This window comes from Crassostrea angulata, chromosome 2 (genome assembly GCF_025612915.1).
Source record: "Crassostrea angulata isolate pt1a10 chromosome 2, ASM2561291v2, whole genome shotgun sequence".
NCBI lineage: Eukaryota > Metazoa > Mollusca > Bivalvia > Ostreida > Ostreidae > Magallana > Magallana angulata.
The window spans coordinates 19546621-19570965 of NC_069112.1; the positions used below are offsets into that span (position 1 = coordinate 19546621).

Below are 24345 nucleotides of genomic sequence, written 5' to 3' on the forward strand. Positions count from 1 at the left end.
TACAATTGGTGATTTCTTTATCGAGGAACTAACCGTTCATTTCGTAATCTATTAAGGACGACGGATCCAATAAAAGATTCATTTGCAAAACATTTTAATACCAGCAATTCAAGTGTATTTTCTACAAGATTGTATAGAAAGTTGCATATCCTAGTATCTTGCACAAATGCCCGGTAATTTTTGTGTAAGAAAGCTTGTCAAAGTAGAAGTAAATCAATGACAAACTCCTGGAAAAAGTTATATAAAATTGTGAAACGTGTCTTCTGACCTTAAACTTGAATATAAAAATGGACAAATAAAGTCTGACAACTGTTAAAGATTTTATTTTATGCCTAACATCGTCAAACATGACATTTCAACAAAACAAAATAAAGAAAGCAAGTAATGGGGCACCAAAAAATTTCCAAAAGGAAAAAGGAAAAAGTTAGAACGAACAGAAAACCAGCTTTGTAGCAACCTCTAATGATCCTGACCACTAATGCAACATTATATCATTAGTGGAGGGTGTATCATTAGAGGTTGCTACACAGCTTTCTTCACCAAAAATGTTAGAACAAGTCAATACTAAAAATTTTGCCCTGCAAATATGAGTAAAACTCCTTTTCACACCTAGCAAAGAGAATTTTACAAGATATTTGACATTATATATGGAGGTTTGAAAAAATCAGCAGCCTTTTTTATCGTTAGAAACGTTCAGGATAAAAAAATTAGCTGCCAAATCATTTCTTAATGTATTGATTTCGATATTTTCGTCATTTTTCAAATTCTGCAATCCATGCTTGTACAAAGACCAAACCCTGTATCTACTATTAATAAAGTATCACGTTACACATGTTACAAATACCATGCAATTTTTCAGCTAAACCTAATCTGGAACTCAACACAGCCATCAACTTTAATTGTGGTCTTCATAATATAATGCTGTCATCACAAGTTACTTGGCCAATTTTGACTATTTCAGCAAACAAAAACCACCATTTACGTGCACACAATTTGCCTATAATTTACTTATACTTAGTTATGCGTTATTCACTTTTGTGATTTCATCAATATTCACTGAATACCAATTTTATATATTTCGTTGTTCAGTTGATCTACAAACTTAAATTCTCATTGATTGCAGTTTCCTATGACATACTGAATTGATAGGTTAATGACCACAAATTTAAGCGACCTTATGTATGCGATTTCGTTAAAAAAATACCATAAAAACTGATGCCCGCAAACACTGATGAAACCACAGCATAAAAGCTAGGGAGGTCTAAAAGATAATCTTTAATACCGCTTCTAATTAATATCAGCATTAATTACATATTAATACAGTATTTTCTACTCCCAATAAGATGAGATTCACATCCTTAAAGTCTACAATTATAGGGTCCAACATATCCCCTTGTAATTAAACTGAAGAAAAACAGATTAGCACTTTTAATTTCAATAACAAAACAATTTCAGTGACTCAATAACATGATGTTTCAAATCATTCAATAATGAATAAATTCAGCACATCTGTTATACTTTAAAATGTACAAGAAAGCATTAATGCAAAAGGATTAAATATTGACTTTAAATTTTGCAACACACACACACAAAAAAATAGTTGGTAGGGACAAATTTATCTCTATTCATAAAATAATGTAAATATCTTAATATTTCTGCAAAAACAAATACCTTATCAGAGATAACATTATTATATATATAAAAACAAAAGTTCCTCACACAAACATGTAAAAAAAATTCTGTCTGTACATATGTCAGCACTAGAAACAAAATCTGTGAAAAAAGTATTCACTAAAACAGTTGTTCATCGGGCTCTTCAACATAAAATTCCGTAATTTTCCCCAAGTTGTCTGCCCTTTGACTATGTGTGACTTTGAGCCACAGTTAATTGTTTGCGTCAGTACGTTTCCTCAAAAGAACTTGACATCGTCCTTTGAGCCCTTGGTGCTATCAGGGAGGGATGTTTCAGAAGATTTATTAGACAAATCACTCTCTATCTTGTGGAAACTTGGCACACTGGTTATTCCTACAAAAACAAAAAAAAAATTAAAAATTAAATTGACAAAATATTTACAGTGAAGGGGAGAGATTAAACCCAATAGTTTACCAATAGAAATGTATTACAATGTCCTCTTTACACAAGCAAAGTAAGTTTCTTAAGGTAGCTCGCGGGTTTACCTGCTTATGAGAAAACCTACCTTGAAAATTTGTCCACGTGATCCATAGGTTTTATAGTTTTATTTCTAAAATTTATTTAAGATTCGTCTGCGCGGTAATAATGTTATTGTGTTTCAAATACAGTGTCATTAATAAAATCAAGCAACGCCATTTCAATGAAATATATAGTAAAATGCACATTTTAACCGAGAAACGCATTACAAAACTATGCTCCAAACTTTTAAACGATTCAGACGAAATTAATCATACTCAACACAAAAACAGAGGAGATAATTATAAATCAATTCATAAAAAAATATCAGTATGTGTTCTCGGCCAATTTTTGGCAAAAAAACTTTAAAGATTTAAAAGATTTCTCAAAACCTTATATTTTCATTACGACGTTAGCCTGACGTCATCATTTCCTTACTTCTTAGAACACCAAAATTGAAATGCATTTATTGACAAGACTAGCTGTTTAACACATTTTAGAACATGTAAATGCTTATTAGACATTATTGTGAATGTTATCAAATGCAATTAATGTAAGGCTGTAAAGATACAGAAAATTGCTATTTTTGTTTTTATGAAACTCTGAGTCAATCAATGCAAAAATAAAATGCCAGGCAACTACTGACATTATAAGAAAGTAATCGAATAAAACAGTTATCTCGAGCCAAAAGAAATTTAAGAATTTAATCGGTAGTACAGATTACGGAAGTTATAATTGTAAAAAAAAAAGCGAAGTTAATGCATACATTCTATTTTAAAACATGACTTTAAATGGAAGAGTTCTAACGCACGCTCATTCTTTATCTTTATAGAACAAAATGTGACAATGTATGTGACATCTTTAAATTTTCAGCACTTGATATTATAAATCTTTGTATAAACAGTCATAAACCGCATATAAGCTTTTTAAAATATTTTCTTTTATACTTCTAAATATCTCATTTGTCATTTAAAAAAAAAATTATGAGTTTACTATGACGGTCAACTCTTTACGTCGATTCCTATTGTGACGTCAGCAAACCCGCGAGCTACGTTAAACGATTGTGGTGAGAGCTAAAGGGGCAAAATAAAAAATGGGGGCAAATATTTCCCTGTATATAGTATTTTTTATTTCTCATATTTTTAATGTTGAATATGCACATGGAAGGGAAAAATAATCTTTTTTAATTAGTTTTGCCAGCCAAAACTTTCAAACTCAAATGCAAAAGGCAAGAATTTTGATTATAATGTTGAGATTTAAAAAGAGAAGAAAATAAGTTTTTCAGTTGAAATTAATTTTCCAAAAAGATCAAGTTTTTCCCTTTCTGAAATTTGGCATTTTTTTAATCAGATGAATGGAATTGCATAAAATCTGCTTCTACACTGCAAAAAGATAAGGGGATAAGGACCGCCTGTATGCGCTTTAATGGCACAGAGAAGGATTTAACTTTAAATCTAATAATTGCAACAGTAACAACATAACCAAAATGATGGGTTACCTGTGATGGGGGCCAGTAGGTCTTTGTTAGCCACATCCACAGCGTTGATGATCCGCATGGTGTTTGTGGATCCGGATCCGGGCTTCCAGCCTGTGATGATGATGACCGGATCTCCCTTCTGGATAAATCCACGATCCATACCACTCTGGATTCCTTTGTAGATCCTCCTGTCAACATCGACGGTCCACTCGCTCATGACAGAGTCTGAAAGACGAGGTTATATCATGTAATCAAGCTATGGTCAACTAAGCTTCAGTGCAACAGTTGTTAAACTTAAAGCTATACATACAAGAATCTTTATTCTTAGAAGACTTAGAAAATCTTTAACTTTTATGGAAAATAGCTCAGAAAGTATATAGACAAATTAGAATCATAGAAATTGTATTCTTTTATCATCAAAAGCTGTTAATTAAGAAATGTAATAAACTTATTTGGTTAGAATAACTAATTAAAAGTGTTCATCAATAATTCCAAACATCCCATCAACAATTCCAAAATACCCACATAAAATATCGAAAAAATAATATTTTAATTAAAGTGCATTTTTCATTTAACTAAATACTGCTTAATAACCAGAGTTCATAACAGAACATTTTGAGGTATTCAAACTTGGAACCAAGCAAAAAAATAAAAACAGAAAAAATGTGAAAAAGCAATTGCAATGTATTTGCATAGTTGGAAGTCATAAGATATTGTAACTCAACATGAGTAAGTTATTTGTCATTTAATACCTAGATATCTATGGAACACAAACTAAGGTAAAAAAAAATACAGTAAAACTTCGCACTCTGACATCTCAAATACAGTACTCACTAGACATGTCGAAAAGATTTGCAAGTCTCAACCAATTATTTTTTAAAGTTTTTTTCCTCCATATCTCAAATACTGGGAAATCTCGACGTTTTAAACAGTCCAATCTCGTTCAGGATAACGAAGTTATTTGGTTAATACATCCATAAATTTTCTCTTTATCAAAATATGAAATAAAATGAATCATTTACTGCAGATATTTTGACAAAATTAAAATTTTCTTTTTTCATTTAGGGGAGATAACTCATCAAAAAATTTTCAGGTGCAGATGACCAGCTTCTTATATGTTGTCAGTCATGTGAATTTGGTTCATTTCACTTTCATTGCTATCTAGCTATACATATTTAATTAGTTTAGAATTATTCAAAATTGTTCAAAATCCCTTCATTATACATTGAATACCTTAAAAATGAATTTTGATTGGTCAAGATTTAGCCCAAACACTTTCAATATAGTTTAACTGACTAAATTGCACTAATTAAACCAATTTTAACTCAAACTGTTAGGTCTGGTTTGAATGGAACACTATGTAACCACAGATTTAAGCAATATGTGTCCCATGTTGTTAACACCTGTCGACAACCAATTTGCAACAAATTTTATTTAATTGAGGAGAAGTTGGTAAAAAATTGTGCAGGTTCAGGTAATGTAAATACACATGCAGTATCTGTTAGTACTGGTAACTGAGAAAGACAATCAGTGATTCAACACAGGTAGTTAGTTAACAATAACAGTCAGCCCACCTCATCAAATTAACTATTCTGGACAACTCATGAACTGTACATTTGACTGCCTGAATAACTGACCAAAATCCCACTTCAATGATCTCCAGATATGAGCAAGTACTGTGTAATTCTGACTGGGCGAGATTCAACATCTTTATTAAAGAGCAACAATACAAATAACCATGGCAATGAGGTATTTTCAACAAACAAATTATATCTCCATAAATAGCTAGGAGCTAAAACAAATTAACAGAAAAAATATTCTATGGTATTGAAGTTCAGATGATCATATCACAGGCTTTCCTCAACAATCCATAGATTTTACCTAAACTTTTCGACAATCTACAGCTTTCACTAACAATTATAGAAGTCTCTCAAAGGTTGCTATAATAATTCATTGTAACCTTTAACAAGGGTACCCCCAATATGGCCCCTGACAGTTTCTATTTTTAGTCATTGTAATCTTTGATGATGGGTACCCCCAGTATAGGCCCCTCATCTGTCTCGGGGGCATTGATGATCCTTAGAGTGTTGGTGTAGCCTGACCCCGATTTCCAGCCAGTCACTATGATCATGAAATCCCCATTCTTGATGAAGTTTCGGTCCCTCCCAAAGGCTATGGCCTTGTAAATCCGCTTGTCCATGTCCTCAGTCCAAAACTCAAGGCGAGGCACTGTGTATATTGCAAAGCATGATGGGATACATAAAGAGCAAAGCATGATGGGATACATAGAGAGCAAAGAATAAAGGGATACAAATATATCTATAAATATGCATACAGCACAAGGCATGATGGGGTGTTTACAGACCAAAGCATTATGGGATACATACAGTGGAAAGCATGATGGGATACATTTAGTGCATGACATGATTGGATAAAAGAACATTACACATAAAGATACCTACACAGTACAAAGCATATTGGGATAATAAACATTGCAAAGTATATCTGCTTAGCCCAGCATGCCCTTGAGCATATTAAGTGCAAAGCATGATACAATCATTCATTAAATTGCATAATAAAACTTAACAATTCAAAGCATACTTTGAAGTGTATGGAGACTTCAGCATTGGACCTGTATCTTTGTAATGAAGTCATGTACCTTTCTGTTTTTTTGTTTTGTTTTTGTTTTTGTTTTTTGTTTTTGTTTTTTTTTTTTTTGGGGGGGGGGGGGGGGGGGGGGGGGCGGTAATATCTTTGTTGTAAAATCTCCAGGTATCAAAATATGCATACAAAATAGCTGTATATTCTGTATACTTTATTTAGAATAAGTAAGAGGTAATTAAAGATACATGTAAAATGGGTTGTTTCAATCTCACACCACACTGGAATAAGTACACAAAGTCAAAAGACTCTCATTGCTCTAAGGGACAGTGAATATGAAATTACACTGGCTATCACGGTTTTGACACTGAACAAACATAAGTATATAGACTATCCCCAGCCCCTGATACAACATAGACAAATATACATGTATAACTAAAGCCTACTCCCCCCCCCCCCCCCCGGTACTTACCCACATAGTGGATAGGGAAGATGCCCCTGAAGAGATGACACTGGCGAGCTGTCTGTTCTATCCTTGTGATGGCCAGGATCGGACAGCGGGGCCTGTACGCTGAGATCAGATGGGCCGACCTAATGACAGAAAAATCATCATGAAATAGATGTATAAGCATCATATCCTTATATCCATATAACTTTAATATTACAAAATTTTTAAACCTGCATCTTTTTCTTTATTACAAAATGTACAATATTCTCTAGACAATTGAAAAAAAAAACTTAGTCCTGTATATAATGAAATGATGATTTTACAACAGTTCTGGCATCCATCTACTTACCCATTAAAAACCGACTGTGATAAATACATTACCTTCCTGAGGTGGTGATAACAATGATGGCGGCGGCCATACACTTGAACGAGGCCTCCACCGCTGCTATGGCGACGGTATGGGTGGCGTCTGTGGGGGTTGGGGTCTCCTTACGGAGTTCCTCAAACAGCTGGTGGTGGAAGACTGCCGACTCGGCTTCCCGGCAAATCTATAGAACAATCAAAAACGTAAGCAATTGGTACAAGCCTTAGTACACTTCTCTGAAACATAAGAAGATCATCTTCTTAACGTGTGATCTTTGATAATTGAATTCTGGTTTAAAACCTTATTTGATTGGCTACACATTTTTATTGTAAAACATAATATCATATGAATGCAAAATTCCTTAATCTGCTTGAAATTATATCAAAATATTGTACAAATAATGTTAAACCATTAGGAATAAAATTCTTAGCAGTTTTAAAAAGCAAAAAGTAAACTGTCTAAAGTTATACCAAATACAGTAATATAGGCAGAAACATTAAATTCCTTAAGCTGCAGGGACCTATGACTGACAGATATATTATGAATGACCTTCTGCATCATTTTGACTGACTCCAGTGGGTAGTCTCCCTTGGCAGTTTCCCCTGACAACATGACACAGTCGGCCCCGTCTAGCACGGCATTGGCCACATCGCTGGACTCTGCCCTCGTGGGGCGGGGCTTCTTCACCATCGACTCCAACATCTGTACATAGCAAAAGGCAGAATGTCATCAATAAATTGTTGTTGAATGTTCTTGCTTTTTTGTGTAAATATTTGATACCAAGCAACAAAGCTTTCAATTTTCTCATTTCTTTATAAAAATGTTTGTTACCAATAACAAAGATAATTTCATATCAATGACACAGCAAAAACAGAAAGTAGTCAACAAGAATTAAATTCCTTGTACATGTATTCAGTTCATAATAAAAAATAATTCTTTCTCTCCCCAAAACAGATTTTGTCAAATCTGATCTCAAAACCAAATAATTAACATTTCATGCTGTGACGCTAGTTCCACTTTTGGATTTGTGGCACAAATAATGGAACAATGACACCACTTTTGGACTGACCTACATAGTACATGTATCCTGTACTGTACTAACCTGTGTGGCACAGATGACGGGTTTCCCCGCCCTGTTACATCGACCAATCATCATCTTCTGGGCCAGGAACACCTTCTCTGGGGGAATCTCAATGCCAAGGTCACCTCTGGCCACCATGATACCATCCGACTCCTGCAGGATCTCATCAAATCTGTAACAATAGTCAACAGTAATCAAGCTAATTCAATCAGTGATTGGATGGTCAACAAATTACCCGTCAAATAACCATACTTTTAACTAACTACAATATTTTTGACCATACACCTTTTTCAGTATTATAAAATTAAAATGTTCATACATTTTTATACAGAACTCTTTATATAAAGAAGAAATACAGCCATCTTAAACTTTGTTTTCAGTTATTACTGCATCAGATCAAATCACAGGCTGCTACATAGATTGATTTTATTCAAAAATGGAATAATTCAATTTTCCTTTTTTCATTTTCAGATCAAAAGTATGAAAATTCAGTTATACATTAATATATAATGCAACCATAATTATATTTAACTTTTTGACCTGAAAATCTAAACATTAATTCTTTTTGGACTGAAGTACATACCATTATACAAAGTAATGGTTACAGAAGACCCTATCTAATCTGCCAAAGGTCAGTGGACATTCTCAAAACCATTCATTATCCAAGTCAGCATAAGCAGCGGACTCTCTCTAAATATTTCATTTCTGTTCGGCAGTCAACCCTTCACAAATGCAAAGGACCTTTGAATGCCATTTACTTTTTATTAGATGGTCAATATAGTGTAGTATTAAATATAAATGAGGGACCACCACCACCTCAAAACCATATAGTTCCTGTTGATGACCAGTTATAAGTCTACAATGATCACCATGTACCGTTTGACTCCTTCATGGTTCTCTATCTTGGCGATGATCTTGATGTTCTTTCCTTTCTCTCCTAGGATAGACCTGATGTCTTTGATGTGCTGACCGCTTCTGATAAAGGACGCGAAAATCATGTCCACCTACAATTGGGGGAAAAATTATATGAATTCCTGAACAAAATTTTAACATACATTGCACAATACTATAAAAGAAAAGTTTTGGCCCCTTTTTCAACATAATCTCTATTTCAGATTTATTGCTTTGAGTTAGTTTTTTTGTGGTCTACTTCATATATAATTCCTGTAAGTTACATTTTCTCTGTGTACATGAATATGCTTGAATGTGTGAATTATTTCCCTTTAGACTTCAATTCATGTTCATGTGAAAGAAATTTTGCCCATTCGTCATATATGGTAGTTTGTTGCAATAACAACTTATCATTGACAAATACATGTACATGTTATAATCAGACACATTTAGATTATTTGAAAGCATATTCCAAATACCAGAACCAAACAAAATGCCTTAAACCCTACCACTGTACCTTTTTCATCTGCCTTATCCCCTCAAACACCCCCCCCCCCCATAATAGTCTTCATCCCTCCCTTCCCCCATTCACAACATGCAAACAGATTATCTATCTCCTCCCCATTTCCTGAATCTATCATAAAAACTCACCCCTTGAGATACAAACAACAGTAGGTCCTCCCCCATCTCAATTACAGTGTCTTTATCCCTCTCCCTATCAAATACCCCCTCCCTTTATTCCTTCATCTCCCCGGACTGCCCCCCACCCCTTCCCCCCAGATACACCAAACAGTAGGTTTTCCCCCATCCCAATTACAAATATCTTCCTATCAAATACTCTCCCCCTTTCCTTCCTTAAACCTTTCCACTCCGCTAGACTTATCCCCCTGAGCGACACCACACAGAAGGTCCCCTCTCCCAATTACAATGTCTTTATCCCTCACTTCCATTCAAATACTCCTCCCCTTTACCTCCTTACACCACTCCCCTAGACTTACCCCTTGAGTGACACCAAACAGTAGGTCCCCCCTTCCAATCACAAAGTCTTTATCCCTCTCTTCCTATCAAATACTCTTCCCCTTTCCTTCCTTAAACCTCTCCACTCCTCTAGACTTATCCATCTGAGATACACCACACAGTCGGTCCTCCCCCTCCCAATTACAATGTCTTTACCCCTCTCTTCCTATCAAGTGCTCTTCCCCTCCCTCCCTCAGACTTACCCCCTGAGAGACACCAAACAATAGGTCCTCCTTGTCCTTGGTTGAGACGGCGGGGAGGTCAACCGCTATCCCGGGGAGGTTACAGCCCTTCTTACTGCCCAGGTCGCCCCCATTCTCCACCACACAGTTAATATAGTCAGCACCTACAATGTATTATTAAAAGGAGGTCAGGTGGTGAACAAATTAACCATCAGGATCTGCTTTAAATTTTAACATATAATACATGTACTCCATATACTAATAATCAATAGAGAAAAAATCCAAAATTTTAGCTTAAAAATATACCAGTTTCCTATATTTTTATATATAGAGCTCTCCTTCTTAGGAGATTTAAATAGTCTAAAATTAGCTAAAACTATTGGGCCCTCTTAAAACAATAACAATTTCAACATGTCTCTCATAACATGTACATCACACACAGTTCAGTTAGTTGGCTTATACAATGTTATAGACTGAGATATATCACATTAACTATAGTTCTTCAAAACAATCCATAATACACTTTAAATCATTTAAATCTGTGGGGCTCAATTTTTGGTGATTTGTTCAAATCTTAACTTCATATGGACATGAATCACGGATTCACTTGTTAATACAATGTCACTATAGAAAATACTGTTTCTTAATTTTAGTGAATTCAAATCAAAAGTGAAGAGTTGCTTTGAAATCCCAAGAAAATCGAGCCACCAAGTGTAATAATTTCACAGTTATCTTACGATTGATGGCCTTTTAATTTCATGTAACAATGATGGCATACATGTAACGCTTCACAATTTTTCTATGATGTCGACCCCAAAACTGACCCATTTCCTTGACGATGACGGAGATGAGTCCGTCGTCGATGAACATCCTGGAGCCCACGGACATGACCTTGGTGATGTTCTTGTAGTCGACCCACAGCGTGTCCTTGCTACACTTCTCCTTGAACTTGTCGTCCGTCGTGATCTTGATCTTGTCCCCTGTGTTCAGTGTTAATTCCGCTGAGGCTCCCTGTGAATGGTCAGAAAGGTATTCAATGATTTATTTCTCAAACCGCTTACGATGCGTAAATCACTCATTATTTTACGAACAGAGAGAACAAAAGGATATATACATTTGAGACAATGCAATTCTTAGTATTATGTCTATAACCTGGGGAAAATTTAGCCTTATGCCTCCTTTTTTTTTCTTTCTTTCTATTGTATTGAAAAATCAGAACTTCGATTACAATTATTTTTCAGCTATGGTAATTGAAAACCTACATGATTAATTCAATGCAAAATATTTAATTTTCTCAACAAACCAACTTTGAAAATGTAACCCCCCCCCCCAAATAAATGTTGCAATTTCATTTCATTCCTATTTTATAAGGGGAATAACTCAGTTTTTCATTCTGGACCAAAAGCTCAAATTATCTTATCTAAATTATCTTATCTGATTTATCTATAAAATTATCTTATTTATCTTATCTAAATTATCTATAAAATGATCTTATCTATATTATCTATAAAATTATCTTATCTGTGCCCACCCCCTCCAGGAGTCCGGTCCTGATTTCTGGCCCCTTGGTGTCCAGGGCGATCGCTAGGGGGCGGGGGGAGCTGAACCCCTTCACCGCCTCCCGGATGTTCTTGATGGTCCCCTCGTGGTACTACAAATTCATAAAGCAGTTTTAAGCTTGACACACAATTTTCAAATACTTCAAGACAAGTCCTTTATCTTATAAACAGACATTATCATTTCATCGAGCAAGGTTCCAAAATTGAGGGGAAAAAAAATTCTGATATTAAAAAAATTGCAAATCTATTCTGAAAGCAGTAATAGGTTGGCAATATTAGAATACATGAAGACCATTTTTTTTTACTCCAAGGGCATGGTTATTCATTTAAACGGCAATAAAGCCAAATTGAAAAAATATCTGAAATGATTACTGATATTAAGCAATACCTCGTGGGTTCCGTGTGAGAAGTTAAGGCGAGCAACATTCATTCCTTCAATCACCATCTTCTGTAACGTGTCAATTTCTCGGCAAGCCGGACCTAAATATAATACAATGTATGACTAAAATCAAGCTATAATAACATATCTATGCATTATCTGCATTCTGAGTTTATTTTAGTTCCAAATGTAAACTTGAGTACTCTTATAACTCAACAAATATTAGGATAAAAAAAATCTAAAAACAAAAAACACTTAAAATTGATAGATTTTTTTTACACATAATTATACTGATATTGTCTTTAAACTCATTACAAAAATATTTCTCAAGTTGGAAACTGAACCTGAATTGCTATTCAGCTAAATACACTTAAGCTCCTAGCTTCCATAATGGAGCCCTCTCCCAATTTTTTTTTAAACATCAGATATAAAAAATTGGAGAGGGCTACATTATTGCAGCTATTAAGCTCCAGGTGAAAGAAACAGAAATCCATACAATAACCTTACCAGCACTGAGTCCAACATTTTAGAGGACCCAGTGTATAGTGATATAGAGACACTAACCAATAGTACAGATGATGCCTGTCATACGGACTTCGTGGGGCTCCGAGTCGATGTCCAGCTTACACATGTGCTCGAGATGAGACATTGCGTCGGCTGCGGCCAGCTGCTGACACTGGCGGTAGTAACCACCCTCTCTCTCCATCTCCTTCACGTTAAACTACAACAGAGGAAATGCAGGCTACAGGTTAAAATGCAACAAAGGAAACTCAGGTCACATGTGCAACAGAGGAAACTCAGGTAACATGTTGAAGTGCAACAGAGGAAACTCAGGTTACATATTGATGTTTAACAGAGGACACTTAGGCTATGGTTTAACCTTTAACAGCTTAACATATATATCTTCCCTGAAAAAAAGGTTCAAGATACATGTACTTACTTATTCTGTAAAACAATGTGTACTAGGTTAAACAGATTCAGAAACTGAAAACTCAGGTAGGCTACAAACTGCTTAATGATTATCTAAATATAGTTTAAAGAATAAACCTTCACAGTACTACATGTACATTGATTTGATACCTTATATAAATAATTTGTTTATCTCATTTCTAAGAAAAACATAAATATTGGTTACTTATCATGTCAATCCTGTGAATATATATGTACAGTATTTTGGACATGCAATATCCCAAATTGAAAATCTAGTCATGTATAATTAATTACCCGTACCCAGTAATTGCAGCAATAGTGTGTGATAAATTTATTGCTTATTGCTATGAAGCAAGAATAGATCTCAATAAGGCAATACTTACCAACTAAAAATAAGAATCAAAGAATTCAACAGATTCCAATTTCATTTGCCACAAACATTTGAAAATTAAATGTTACAGTACTGTATATATCTGAAAGCAAATATTCCATCAGGATCGTGATTTTAATTTTTTGCATTATTATCAAATTAACATAATGTTAAACTGACAAGCTTACATAATAAAAAAAAAATTTCACGAGGCAGCTACAATATATAAGCACTTACTCAAAATATGATTGCCAGCCTTACAGCGTGATGATCGTGATGGGGAAAAAATGTGTCAAAATAATACTAATAATTCTATAAAATGGACATGTGATTATGACAGTGATATTATGGCAAGGTTAGAGTTTAACCCTAACAATATAGCAGCACTGAAGCTGTACTTAAAATGAATCAGGGTGGGAAAACCTGAGCTTATATACAACAAAAGGGTTTGGCGTTTGCCGACACTGCAATACACACTGCAATACACAATATCCAATGAGGATTTAAAGTAAATAACCACACTCTTCTAACTGACAACTGAAACAACTTATATATAAAAACTAACAGACAATACAGTATGTTTGTACAAGCAAATCCATTAAAACTACATCCCCGCAAATATTTGAAGTAAAAACATGCCTCCCCCCCCCCAATATTGAAATGATTTCACAAAGTGTTTAATCAACAGTCTCAGTTTAATCACAACCTTACACTTGTTTTAACTCCAAGCCACAGAAAAGAATGGGTAGTCCTTACTCAGCATATTACATGGCCAGCACATAATGATTTCAACGAACGAAGGTGTCAGTTTATGCTCATTGGCACTAGCTGACCTTAAACTATATTTACAAGTATAAGTACTTAGTCCATTGATGTACTTACACAATGTGATACTTTCTGTCTGCCTCCATCATAGTTTGTGATCAACAACTTTGGGCAATTTTTACTCATCACAAAAACGCAACAGAACTGCTTTTACACTGACTATTATATGGGTCATACGCTGCTACTTTAAAGAAGTCTGTTAGAGAGGCTTTTACCAGATTTCTTTCTCTCTCTAATGGACCATACTTGGCTAGCAATTTAATTATCAATTTCTCTTGCCAAAATGATGACATTCAATGCTGAATATCCGACAAAAGATTGATTAAAATCTTCACCAAATGCATGACCAATAGACATCATTAGGGAAAAACCATTGACTGACTTCAATTTTGCTCCTATAAACTGAAGTTACTGTATTTAAAAAAAAAAAAATGGAATGTATAAATCAAGACCTAAATCTTTTACCTTCAAATCCTTTTATACTTGTCAAAATGGTGGCTAAACCATCCCAATAGATGTATGGATATGGAACTGCCAGTGGTTAAAAAAAATATGTCCTCTAAAAACGATCTCACACCGCATACACATCTGATTTACCTTGATAAGTAAAAACTATTAAATGGACAACATTCCAAATCATCAGAGCCTGGCATTTCCTGTGACCTCTCCTTTAAAAAAGTAGACCTGCAAAAACTCACATTCACCTTATATCACCTTAACTCACCTGGGCAGGTGTGGCTTCACAAAAAATTTCTAGATAAAACTTTAGTTCAATATGGTTAGTCCTCTAAAAGAGGGGGACCTGCTTGCAAAAAACCCCAGTAGCTCTTTCACCTAGAATCTCATACATCAAAGATGTAGGAGAGCTCTCTATATTTGACAGGTAAGCTAATGTTTAACATTATTTTACACCATTAATCGGATGAGTCAATCACCTGGTTTCGGTATATGTTGAACATTCCAATACACACACAGCTCTGATTGTATATTTATCAAGCACTCTACGTCCACAAGTTTGGGATAAAAATAGGACAGAGACCTATTGGTACACAATATCTGAAATGTTGGTTATCTTAAGAATGCGGACCATCGAAATGTTAGTACATGTACTATAATCTTACCCTGAACTACAGTAGTTTATCAGGATTATGGCCTTGTAGTCAATGATATCTACAGATATGAGTTACCTATCCTTTGATTAAATTTTATCATACTGCCCTGTAGTTGATATGTATAGATAATATAGTACCTATCCTTAGTTTTGATACATGTACTTGGTCACATGCTGATGCTGTTGCAATAGGTCAATCAATATCAGCAGGCATGTGACCTCATCAAGACCACTGACCTCTTTTTAATCAACATTTGTTTGGTCAGTGTGAGCCCATGATAAAGTCGGCCTGTTTGTAAACAGTACATATTTCAACCATATGGAACAAACTTGTACCATACCGTATGTTTTGTCGATGATGAAATATTATCATTTGTACAACTGCACATCCTATGAAACCAGTTTGTGTGTGTGAGAGAGAGAGATGGAGAGAGGGAGAGGGAGAGAAGGGGGTACTATGCTGTATTAATACTAATAGGAAAAGTTTACTGAAACATGTTAGTACCCCAGCATCCTATACTACTACACAATCATATGATAGTCATGTTGAATGAATCAAACTTACCTGTTTATACTTGCAATGATTCCGATCAGAATGAGTTGGCACAGAGTGGCACAATTATATGTACTACACTACTACACACTTAGATTCATGTTCCAAAACCACTGAGAACAGAAGTATTACATACCACGCACACAGAGAGCTGTAACTGACCAAATGGGACCGAGATCAGCGAGATTAGCGAGCTGAGATAGAAAAGAGATTAGTAGAGACACTGGCCGAGATGATTGGAGAATTACTCCATCCAGTGATTATAAGCCGCAAGGGGTGATTTGTTGGACAGGTGCCCCCATTCCTAAAGCTCTCTATCACACACTGTGTTGATTATACTGCCAGTTATACACACATAATTATATGCTGGCTTCCACTGAACCAAAGACAATCATAGCATTAGCCCTGACCCTCAAATGGCCAATACACACAAATGCTGGCCACAAAAACAGTGTCAAAGTACACGGAATTTCTCTTGCCAAACTTCAGCAACTTTTATCTGGTCTTTTCAAATAATATGGAGTTTATTTAAAGACTATATCAAGTGAATGGAGATGGGACCTTTTCTTGCTCTTAATAAGTGATTTCTGGAGCATAGATTGTTATTCTTTGTATTAATGTAAGTACACATATTTTGATCATACTTTGGAACATGCACTAATGTTTTACAACTTCAAAATTATGCGATAATGTCACAAAATCTATACGCTTGACTAAACATCTTTGGTAGTCACTTTCACTGAATTCATTGTCGTACTTTTTTATAACACTTTCGATCTACATAATAGTAAAATTTGACCTACATCTTTCTTAAACCATGACAAATGATTATTTCATAACTAATATATCAATGGAAAATGTCAGCTTTCATGTATGAATACATGTATTGAGAAATGAAACAAGTTTACCATGCATGCAATTAGTTAATCTGATTTAAATGGTTTTGAATTAGAGTAAGTGCTTCAAAAGTAGTTAACTGATGGAAAAAAAATCATTAACTTATTCCCAACCACCAACATAAGGATACAAAATCTGACAGCAAAAGCAAATCTTAAGGGTGGATCCATATTTGGGGGGTATGAAATTCATATTCATGATCATTGAACGATCACTGAAGATTAATATTTGATCCTCCATTAAAAAAATCACCATTTAAATGATAGCTCTGCAGTATACATAGGATATAAATTTCTAAGATGCTTTTATTATCAATAGAAAATCAATAATTCCAGATTAATACAGGGATTGTGGTTTCATCATATTTCCTTGAGTACTATTTAATTTTTGTTTTGTATGAAGATTTCATTGCTGATCTGAGCAAAACAAAAAAATCAAAGTAATATAGGTACAACAAACTTGAAAAATATTGATGCCTACAAGTTTATATGAATTCTTGGAAGATTTCTTTAAAAAAAAAAAAAAAAAACCATAATCCATGCACCGATTCAAAAGTGTGGGGGGGGGGGGGGGGGGTGTCCACGGAATAATGTTGTTTTCCAAAGGGGGTCCAAGGCCTGAAATTTCTAGGAGGTACTGCACGTTATCCACAAGACTTAAAGTTTGATGCCCATGAAAATTAATGAAACCAAAAACAGTAATTGTTGACTTTAGTAAATGAATTTCCCTCAGTCTCACCCCTTAAAGCTCACAAAATCTCTTGGATCCACCACTTATGATAGCACCATTTAATCCTTGTAAAATTAATATCATTAATAAGCACAATGTGCAGCGTACAACTGTTACAAGAGTACGAGAGTATGAGAGGGAGTAAAATGATTGGTCGATCGTCACAAACCTTGGGCTCCTTAGGGGTAGGGTCCTGAAATGGTAAGTCATGTGATGACAAAAAAGCACAATCAAAATCCAACGAATCAAAAGACAACCATTAACAGATGTTAACACACAGCACTCTTGCTCAATATCTGGTACTAATACCAGATGTATTAATAAGCTAATGAGTGATAGAAAAATTTGATTATCTGAGTTTGTAGAGTTGTCTTTCCTGAACAAATTTTACCTTTGACTTTCTCTCTATTAATGTATACTATATATATCAATTAATGTTCTAATCATGCTAATTGTTCATGGTATTTTACTCTAAGAAGCAAAATTTAAGCCATTTATATGCTTTGAACAAATTCAGATATTGAAAAAAAAGAGAGAGAGAGAGATTATTCAAAACTCATAAACAAACAAGTATGCATGTACCATAAATGTTGCTGGTAATACATGTGAATTGATTTGCCATGCAATCCGCAAGCTCAGTCTCCAAGAGTGTAATCATCGATACCTATGCATTCATTTTACAACTTCTAATAGGCCAACGGTCAACTTTAAATAATAAAACAAATCAGGAGTACCTGGAGTCAGGAAAACCTCCCTGCACTAAATTAAACTAATAATCATTAAGTTTTCTACCACCAAAATGAAAGATAGGGCCAATTTTAAGGTAGTATTGGATATCTGTTGATATTAATGTAGATTAAAGTACATTATAATTGAAATACTTTCACCAGTGTAGAATTTTCAAATTTTACAATATTTAACCGAAAAGTAGCTTTTTAAATAATTTGGATCCCTAAAAATTGTAAAACCCTGAGCGGGATTCGAACTCGTGACTTACAGATTTATATTAAACCCTCTAACCCACTGCGCTACGTTGTTAGGTGACAATATTGGGAAAGAAACTACTTATATATCTACACTCAGTCTTCGAAATAACCCGGGAGTCCCATGCCCGAGGCCTAGTAAATTTGCAGGTGGGCATGTAAAAATTGCCAAATTACATGCCCGGAGGGCATGTGTAAATTTTTTGTCAATGTACTATGTGTTTACTTGCCATTTCTTCAATTGTACCCAAGGTATTCGTGTAACTTGCTTTGTGCAGTCTACATTCTCGGTACGACTTGTCAAATAAACGTCAATCGTAATCATTGAAGTGTTTAGTTAAACCTATTGTATATATACGTTTGCTAAATTAGAGAAAGTGAAGAAAGCGATATGGAGCAAGTACTATTACAAACCACGGACGCCGTAGTTCGACTAAAATGAGATCAAACTCACTTTAGTCGGACTAAAATGAAACAGTGGTCCAACCAACAGAGAGTCTCTGGTCTGTCTTTGGTCAGGTAGTTTAAAAATGGCGGCAGAAAGCGAAACCTCCAAAAATTGCTTTTTTTAATTAGCACAGCATGCAATGTGTTAAATTTTAGTGCGCACACATATGATTTAATGTGTTTACAAGATATTGTCTGTCCTTTTTCATGAACAGTAAAATTATAAGTAGCAATTAACATCTACTCATTTTTTTATGACCAATGTGCGTTCGCCGTTCGAACACAGTTCATTTTCCTTACTACCGTGGTTAAACTCTAGTTAATGATCGAACTCGCCCATGGAGATGACAGAGCTTGAGATTGAGAGGGGCTGGAAAGAATTTGAATCATTGTCCCTAATACAATAAAATTGATATAAATCTTCATTTATTTATTTTGGTTGCACCATACATGTACTGGTAAATATAAGAATTTTGAGTTGGGCGTGTAAAAATTTGAATGGGCTGGGTTAAAATAATGGGTCTACATGCCCGAAGGGCATGTGCTGAAAAAAAATTGTCGTGAAGACTGGACACTTCATTTTATTATTCACTTTGATAAACATTACATCACAACATGGATGTGTCCAATACCACCTTAAAATATTATTTGCTTTCCCTCATGAAAGACTAAATTAATTAAAAAATATGAGTTACTGCATGTACTGTTCACCAACATTTTTTTCTTTATGAATTTCGGAAATATACTGGTTTGCATAGATTGATTTTTGTGATGGAGCTTGACAATTTATGGCATGGACTGGTTTGCAGTGAAAAATATTCACTACAACAAGTTTCTCGCGAAAATTTCTAACATGCAATTTATTAACTAAAAGTTGGTTTACAGAAATTTTACCGGGCAGGGCAAACTAAGTGTGCATAGTTTAATGTTTTCTAATTGTTTGCAGATGTTTTGTATATGTATCTTATAAAGGTAATCGAAGTTAGTGACAAACATATACCCAGTATACTATACATATGAACAGCCTCACTGTATTGAAGTAAAATGTCATACACTAATTTACAATCTATATTACAGTACTGTTATATATATTCTATATTATATTTTACTATAGGCATCCCCAGCAATACTTAATTAATAGTATAAGCAGCATGTGATATATGTGCAGATTGTAGATGCATAAATACAGGGACTCAAGGGAAGGAAGCTTAAAGATATGATGATAAATGCTACCACTGATCCAGGATTATCTAATCCTGACCACATGATGAAACATACGTATGTTTACAAGGAAGAGAGACTATCATCCTTGATTTGTTTTTGGAACAGACAGTGTCTGTCAAGGGCTAAATTTGCTTTGAATAAGAATCATTTTGCACAGTGTAGAAATTTAAACAGCATATTTACTGATTTAAAAAAAATTCTCATCTATCCCCAAACAGTTTCAGAAGGCTGTTCCTTATTACTGCATGAATATGAAATTTTGTGATTTTTTTTCTTTTGGCAAAAATTACTTCAAAGTTAATGCTTTAAGGTAATACTAAATTAAGACTTATGCTTTTTTATGACACATACATGTTTTGTGAAATAGATTGAACTGATTAATTTAATTAGATACCATCACAGCTCAGTAGTAAAAGTAACTAGCAAGTTCAATCCCTTCTGAGACTTTGTTCGTATTTTCGAAATTAAATGAAAAAAAAATAATAGAGCCATTTTAACAAGAGCTTGGACTTTCAGTAGGATGTAGCTATCTAATTTTTGCATCAAAACAATATAAAAATAACGCCGTTTCAAGCCAAATATGCACCAATTGTGTACACTTAGCTCAAAAGCCAGACAAATCTTATCGTTTTCATAGAGCAATGGCTGAGTGGCTGACAATGAAATAGACAGGCCTATGTCACATTGCTGTTTAACAAAACTACCCAAAGTCCAAGCTCTTGTTAAAATGGTTCTATATACCTCCCCCCCCCCATTGCTTATTTTTTGCCTAACTGACTTTCAGACTTCCTGTGCACTATGCTACCTTACATAATCAAGTCAATATTATTTGATAAACCAGATCCTGGTATAAATATTGTCTTGAATCTATTTCAACAACCCATTGTGCTTGATGCACTTTTACAATATGTAAACAGGACAAGACATGATGCACATCTAAACCACAATGTAAACAAATCATGGAGATTGTCTCCCTTTGCATGGTCGAAGAATGAGATGAGATTTGTAGTGAAATTTTAAAGGGGTCAAACCTCTGGCTCTAATATTACAGGGATCTCCTAAAATATACACAACTGCTGAGTTAATCTGCTCGTTATTATATATCAAATATCACAAAGATCATAAAATGTTATCCTCAAAATTCACATTATTCATGATTCTATAGAATTATGTTTTCATTGTTTTGTAAGCTTACATGTATATATATCTCTTATGTGAATTCATCTGAAAACTAAACACAAAATCATAAACTTATGATAATATGATCCTTACCCCACTTCCTGGTGTCTTTGCAAGGTGCTGTGCCATCTGAAAAAGTTTAGTCAAATCTTAGCAAGTTCATCATTAAAAAGAATTGTTTGCCCTAACCCTATCCTAATTCAAGTAGTTCGGTACAGTGTAAGCACATTTTTTTTAAAAATATTTGAAAATGTTGGAAAGATAACAAAAGAAAACTATTATAATTTTCGTAGTTACATGTATTTCAAAGAACATGAATTGATGAAAATAACATTTACAGCAAGGTGTTGTGAAAACTAAACTCTTTTGTTCATTGTGTTTTACTTTCAAGTTATACATTATATTGCATATCCATTGGTGAAGGGTACTTATTGTAATTGTGACCAGTAAAAAGTACCGTATGTAAAGTTTAAAATTCCTAAACGCAACTGACCTGCGCAGGTCCCAAGTTCAATTACAGCTGTTTTTATGAAAGGCAATACAGTTTTAACAGCTGATTTTTCCCCTCCAAAGTTGAATTTTTTATCCGTCATTTTCAAGAAGAATACATGCTAGAATAACATATCTGTACAGAATATATTATGGAAGTTTCGGTTTGTATGCTAAACTTTTTCCAATAAGTTTTCTAACAATTTTATTCACTAAAACACTTGCATTCACATAAATTCTTTTAGCAACCAGTTGTGAACATAAGCCCTTGAAGGGGATATAACTGGCTGTCAGAAACAGAATCACTTAATTATATTGATTCAGGTTAAATATCCCATCAATGATTAAGTACCAGAAATTTGCAGTTCCAACTGGAAGAAATGGGCGAGAGGGGGAGGGGTACATGTGGTTTTCTAAAAGTTCCTTGAACTTAAAGGTCTTTTCTGTTGTTGAATAGGTCTGTACCAATTCCTTGCTTAGATAAGCTGTTTGGTACATGTATATAATGAAATCATTCCTTTACATGTTTACTGAATGTAGGAAGTTTATTTTTCAAATATAGCTGAAAAATATTTAGTCGTGACACCAGCTGTTGTCACAAAATTCCCGTTTTGAAATACAGCCTGGCTTTCTCCTGCACGTCATATAATTCAAAAGCTTGGACAATTGACCCAAAGAATCTTGACCCAAAGAATCTTGAATTACATATACATGTAATGATGTACATGAATGCATGTACAGAATTACATTTTAAACAAGAAATTTAATAAATATCTATGGCATATAAATTCATGACAAGTTACTAATAAAACAGTTCCATAGTTCACATGGTAAATATTTATTCCATAAAGGATATCATTTCCAAAACAGAACATTTTATGTTTTTTGTGCTCTCTATTCGGCAAACTGTTGTCAGAGATGGATTTTAAAAGTAAAACTGTAAAATTGTCAGGTGTCAATTATTTCCGGGATTGTCTTTTTAGCCTTACCTTAAAGTAAACTTTTTGTCGACAATATTCCTCTAGTACAGCAAGGCTTAAAAATCTTAACAAAGGATTTAAATTATGCAGCACATGCACTCATTCAGTGATCGGAAGAAAACTGGTTAATGCCAGTTTCCATCACATTTCTAACAGAAAAGTTAATCCATGACAGGATATTTCGAGCAAGAAACATTGCATTTATTTGCTTTGCAATTACGTTTACCTTGTCAGATTGGAATTATCCTCAAAACAGTGGAAAAGGCGAATCTCCTGCCAAAAACTATCACCTTCAAATTTTTTGGCAGACGACTTGACCTTCACCTTTTATTTGGTTTCCGGTAAAGTTAGTTGTAAAGTCCAACGGATAGGAAAATTAATTCCCGGGAAAATGACAAAAATCAACGAAGAATAATCATTAGACAACCAATTTTTGGTTTAAATTTCTTTTTTCATTTTAGCTATATATCAGAATTTATGGCCTTATATATGATAAAACATAAATTTAAATTAATATAGCAAGATACACACTTTTCCTCTGGTGGTTAGCACATGGACTTGTCTTTGGCAAGAACAAAGATATGAATAAAACTTATTCATGAAGTCAAAATTTATCGCTTCCTCATTCCTGCAATCTTGATTTTTTACGTCATCAAATAAAAATGACGTCATAATCTCAGACACCGTCATATATACGTCATTCGCAAGATGCTATGCTAAATCGGAACCATTTTATCAAGAGCTTGGACTTTAGTTATAGTATAGTTGTGTCAAACGGCAATGTTCAAGACGAACTTTTTTATAAATGTAACAAATCAGATACAATGCATGAAACTAATTAAAGTTTTATCATTATTTATCGATAAAATGTAGTCAACAAACCAAGAGTACAGAATGTTTCGTTTTTCTTTTTTGTAGCCTATGTGGAAAGAAATCAGACATACCGATTCTAAGTAAAATTCTAAGCATTCTAGCTTAACAGTCTGGTAATGTACCCTGAGTTTTTGTTGGAAATTAACAGGTTTAAATGTACATAAATAAGGAATAAAATATAAAGGAAAATTATATAAAATTGAGGAACGTCTGATGTGTTCTTAATGAAATATACGAACATCGTACAGTAACGTGTTAAATTTGTAACGTCATATACCAGTGACGTTACATATTTGGCAATTCAAACATTTACGTTGGCATTGAAAAGGTTAATGAAATATACGTCTCATCACCAAATAGATATCTATGTCGATTTACGAAACCAAACACAGTTTATAAAAGTTCGCCATCACTTCACTATGTAATATGTTTTACGGTGCGACCGTTGGGGCGAGCACAGCATGTGATCAAACAATGAATTATAATAAATTAATAAAATAAAATTAACAACGTAAAATTTGAATGCCAAAAAATAAAACATACCTATTTTTCAGTAAATTTTCATTATTCATAGTTTATAAGATTTGTTATAATTTATTTATTTATA

At 34.2% G+C, this 24345-nt stretch overlaps 1 protein-coding gene across 12 annotated transcripts; it reads right to left on the reverse strand.

The window, feature by feature from the left end:
• Positions 1-307: 307 nt before the first annotated feature.
• On the reverse strand, positions 308-23215 carry LOC128173424 (pyruvate kinase PKM-like). Of its 12 annotated transcripts, XM_052839106.1 has the most exons (17): positions 23092-23185; positions 22875-22929; positions 21490-21525; positions 21249-21275; positions 17733-17756; positions 12713-12869; positions 12158-12249; positions 11742-11861; positions 11035-11221; positions 10232-10374; positions 8997-9124; positions 8142-8292; positions 7589-7741; positions 7057-7223; positions 6700-6818; positions 3648-3851; positions 308-2026 (listed from the first exon to the last, which is right to left on the reverse strand). In XM_052839106.1, exons 3-17 carry the CDS (start codon positions 21523-21525, stop codon positions 1911-1913), a joined length of 1824 nt encoding a protein of 607 aa, XP_052695066.1. In that variant the 5' UTR covers positions 22875-22929; positions 23092-23185; the 3' UTR covers positions 308-1910. The 12 variants fall into 12 exon arrangements, with proteins under 12 accessions (XP_052695066.1, XP_052695054.1, XP_052695059.1 ...); XM_052839094.1 differs by lacking the exon at positions 22875-22929 and having other exon boundaries at positions 23092-23213; XM_052839099.1 differs by lacking the exon at positions 21249-21275 and having other exon boundaries at positions 23092-23186.
• Between the last annotated feature and the right edge of the window lie 1130 nt (positions 23216-24345).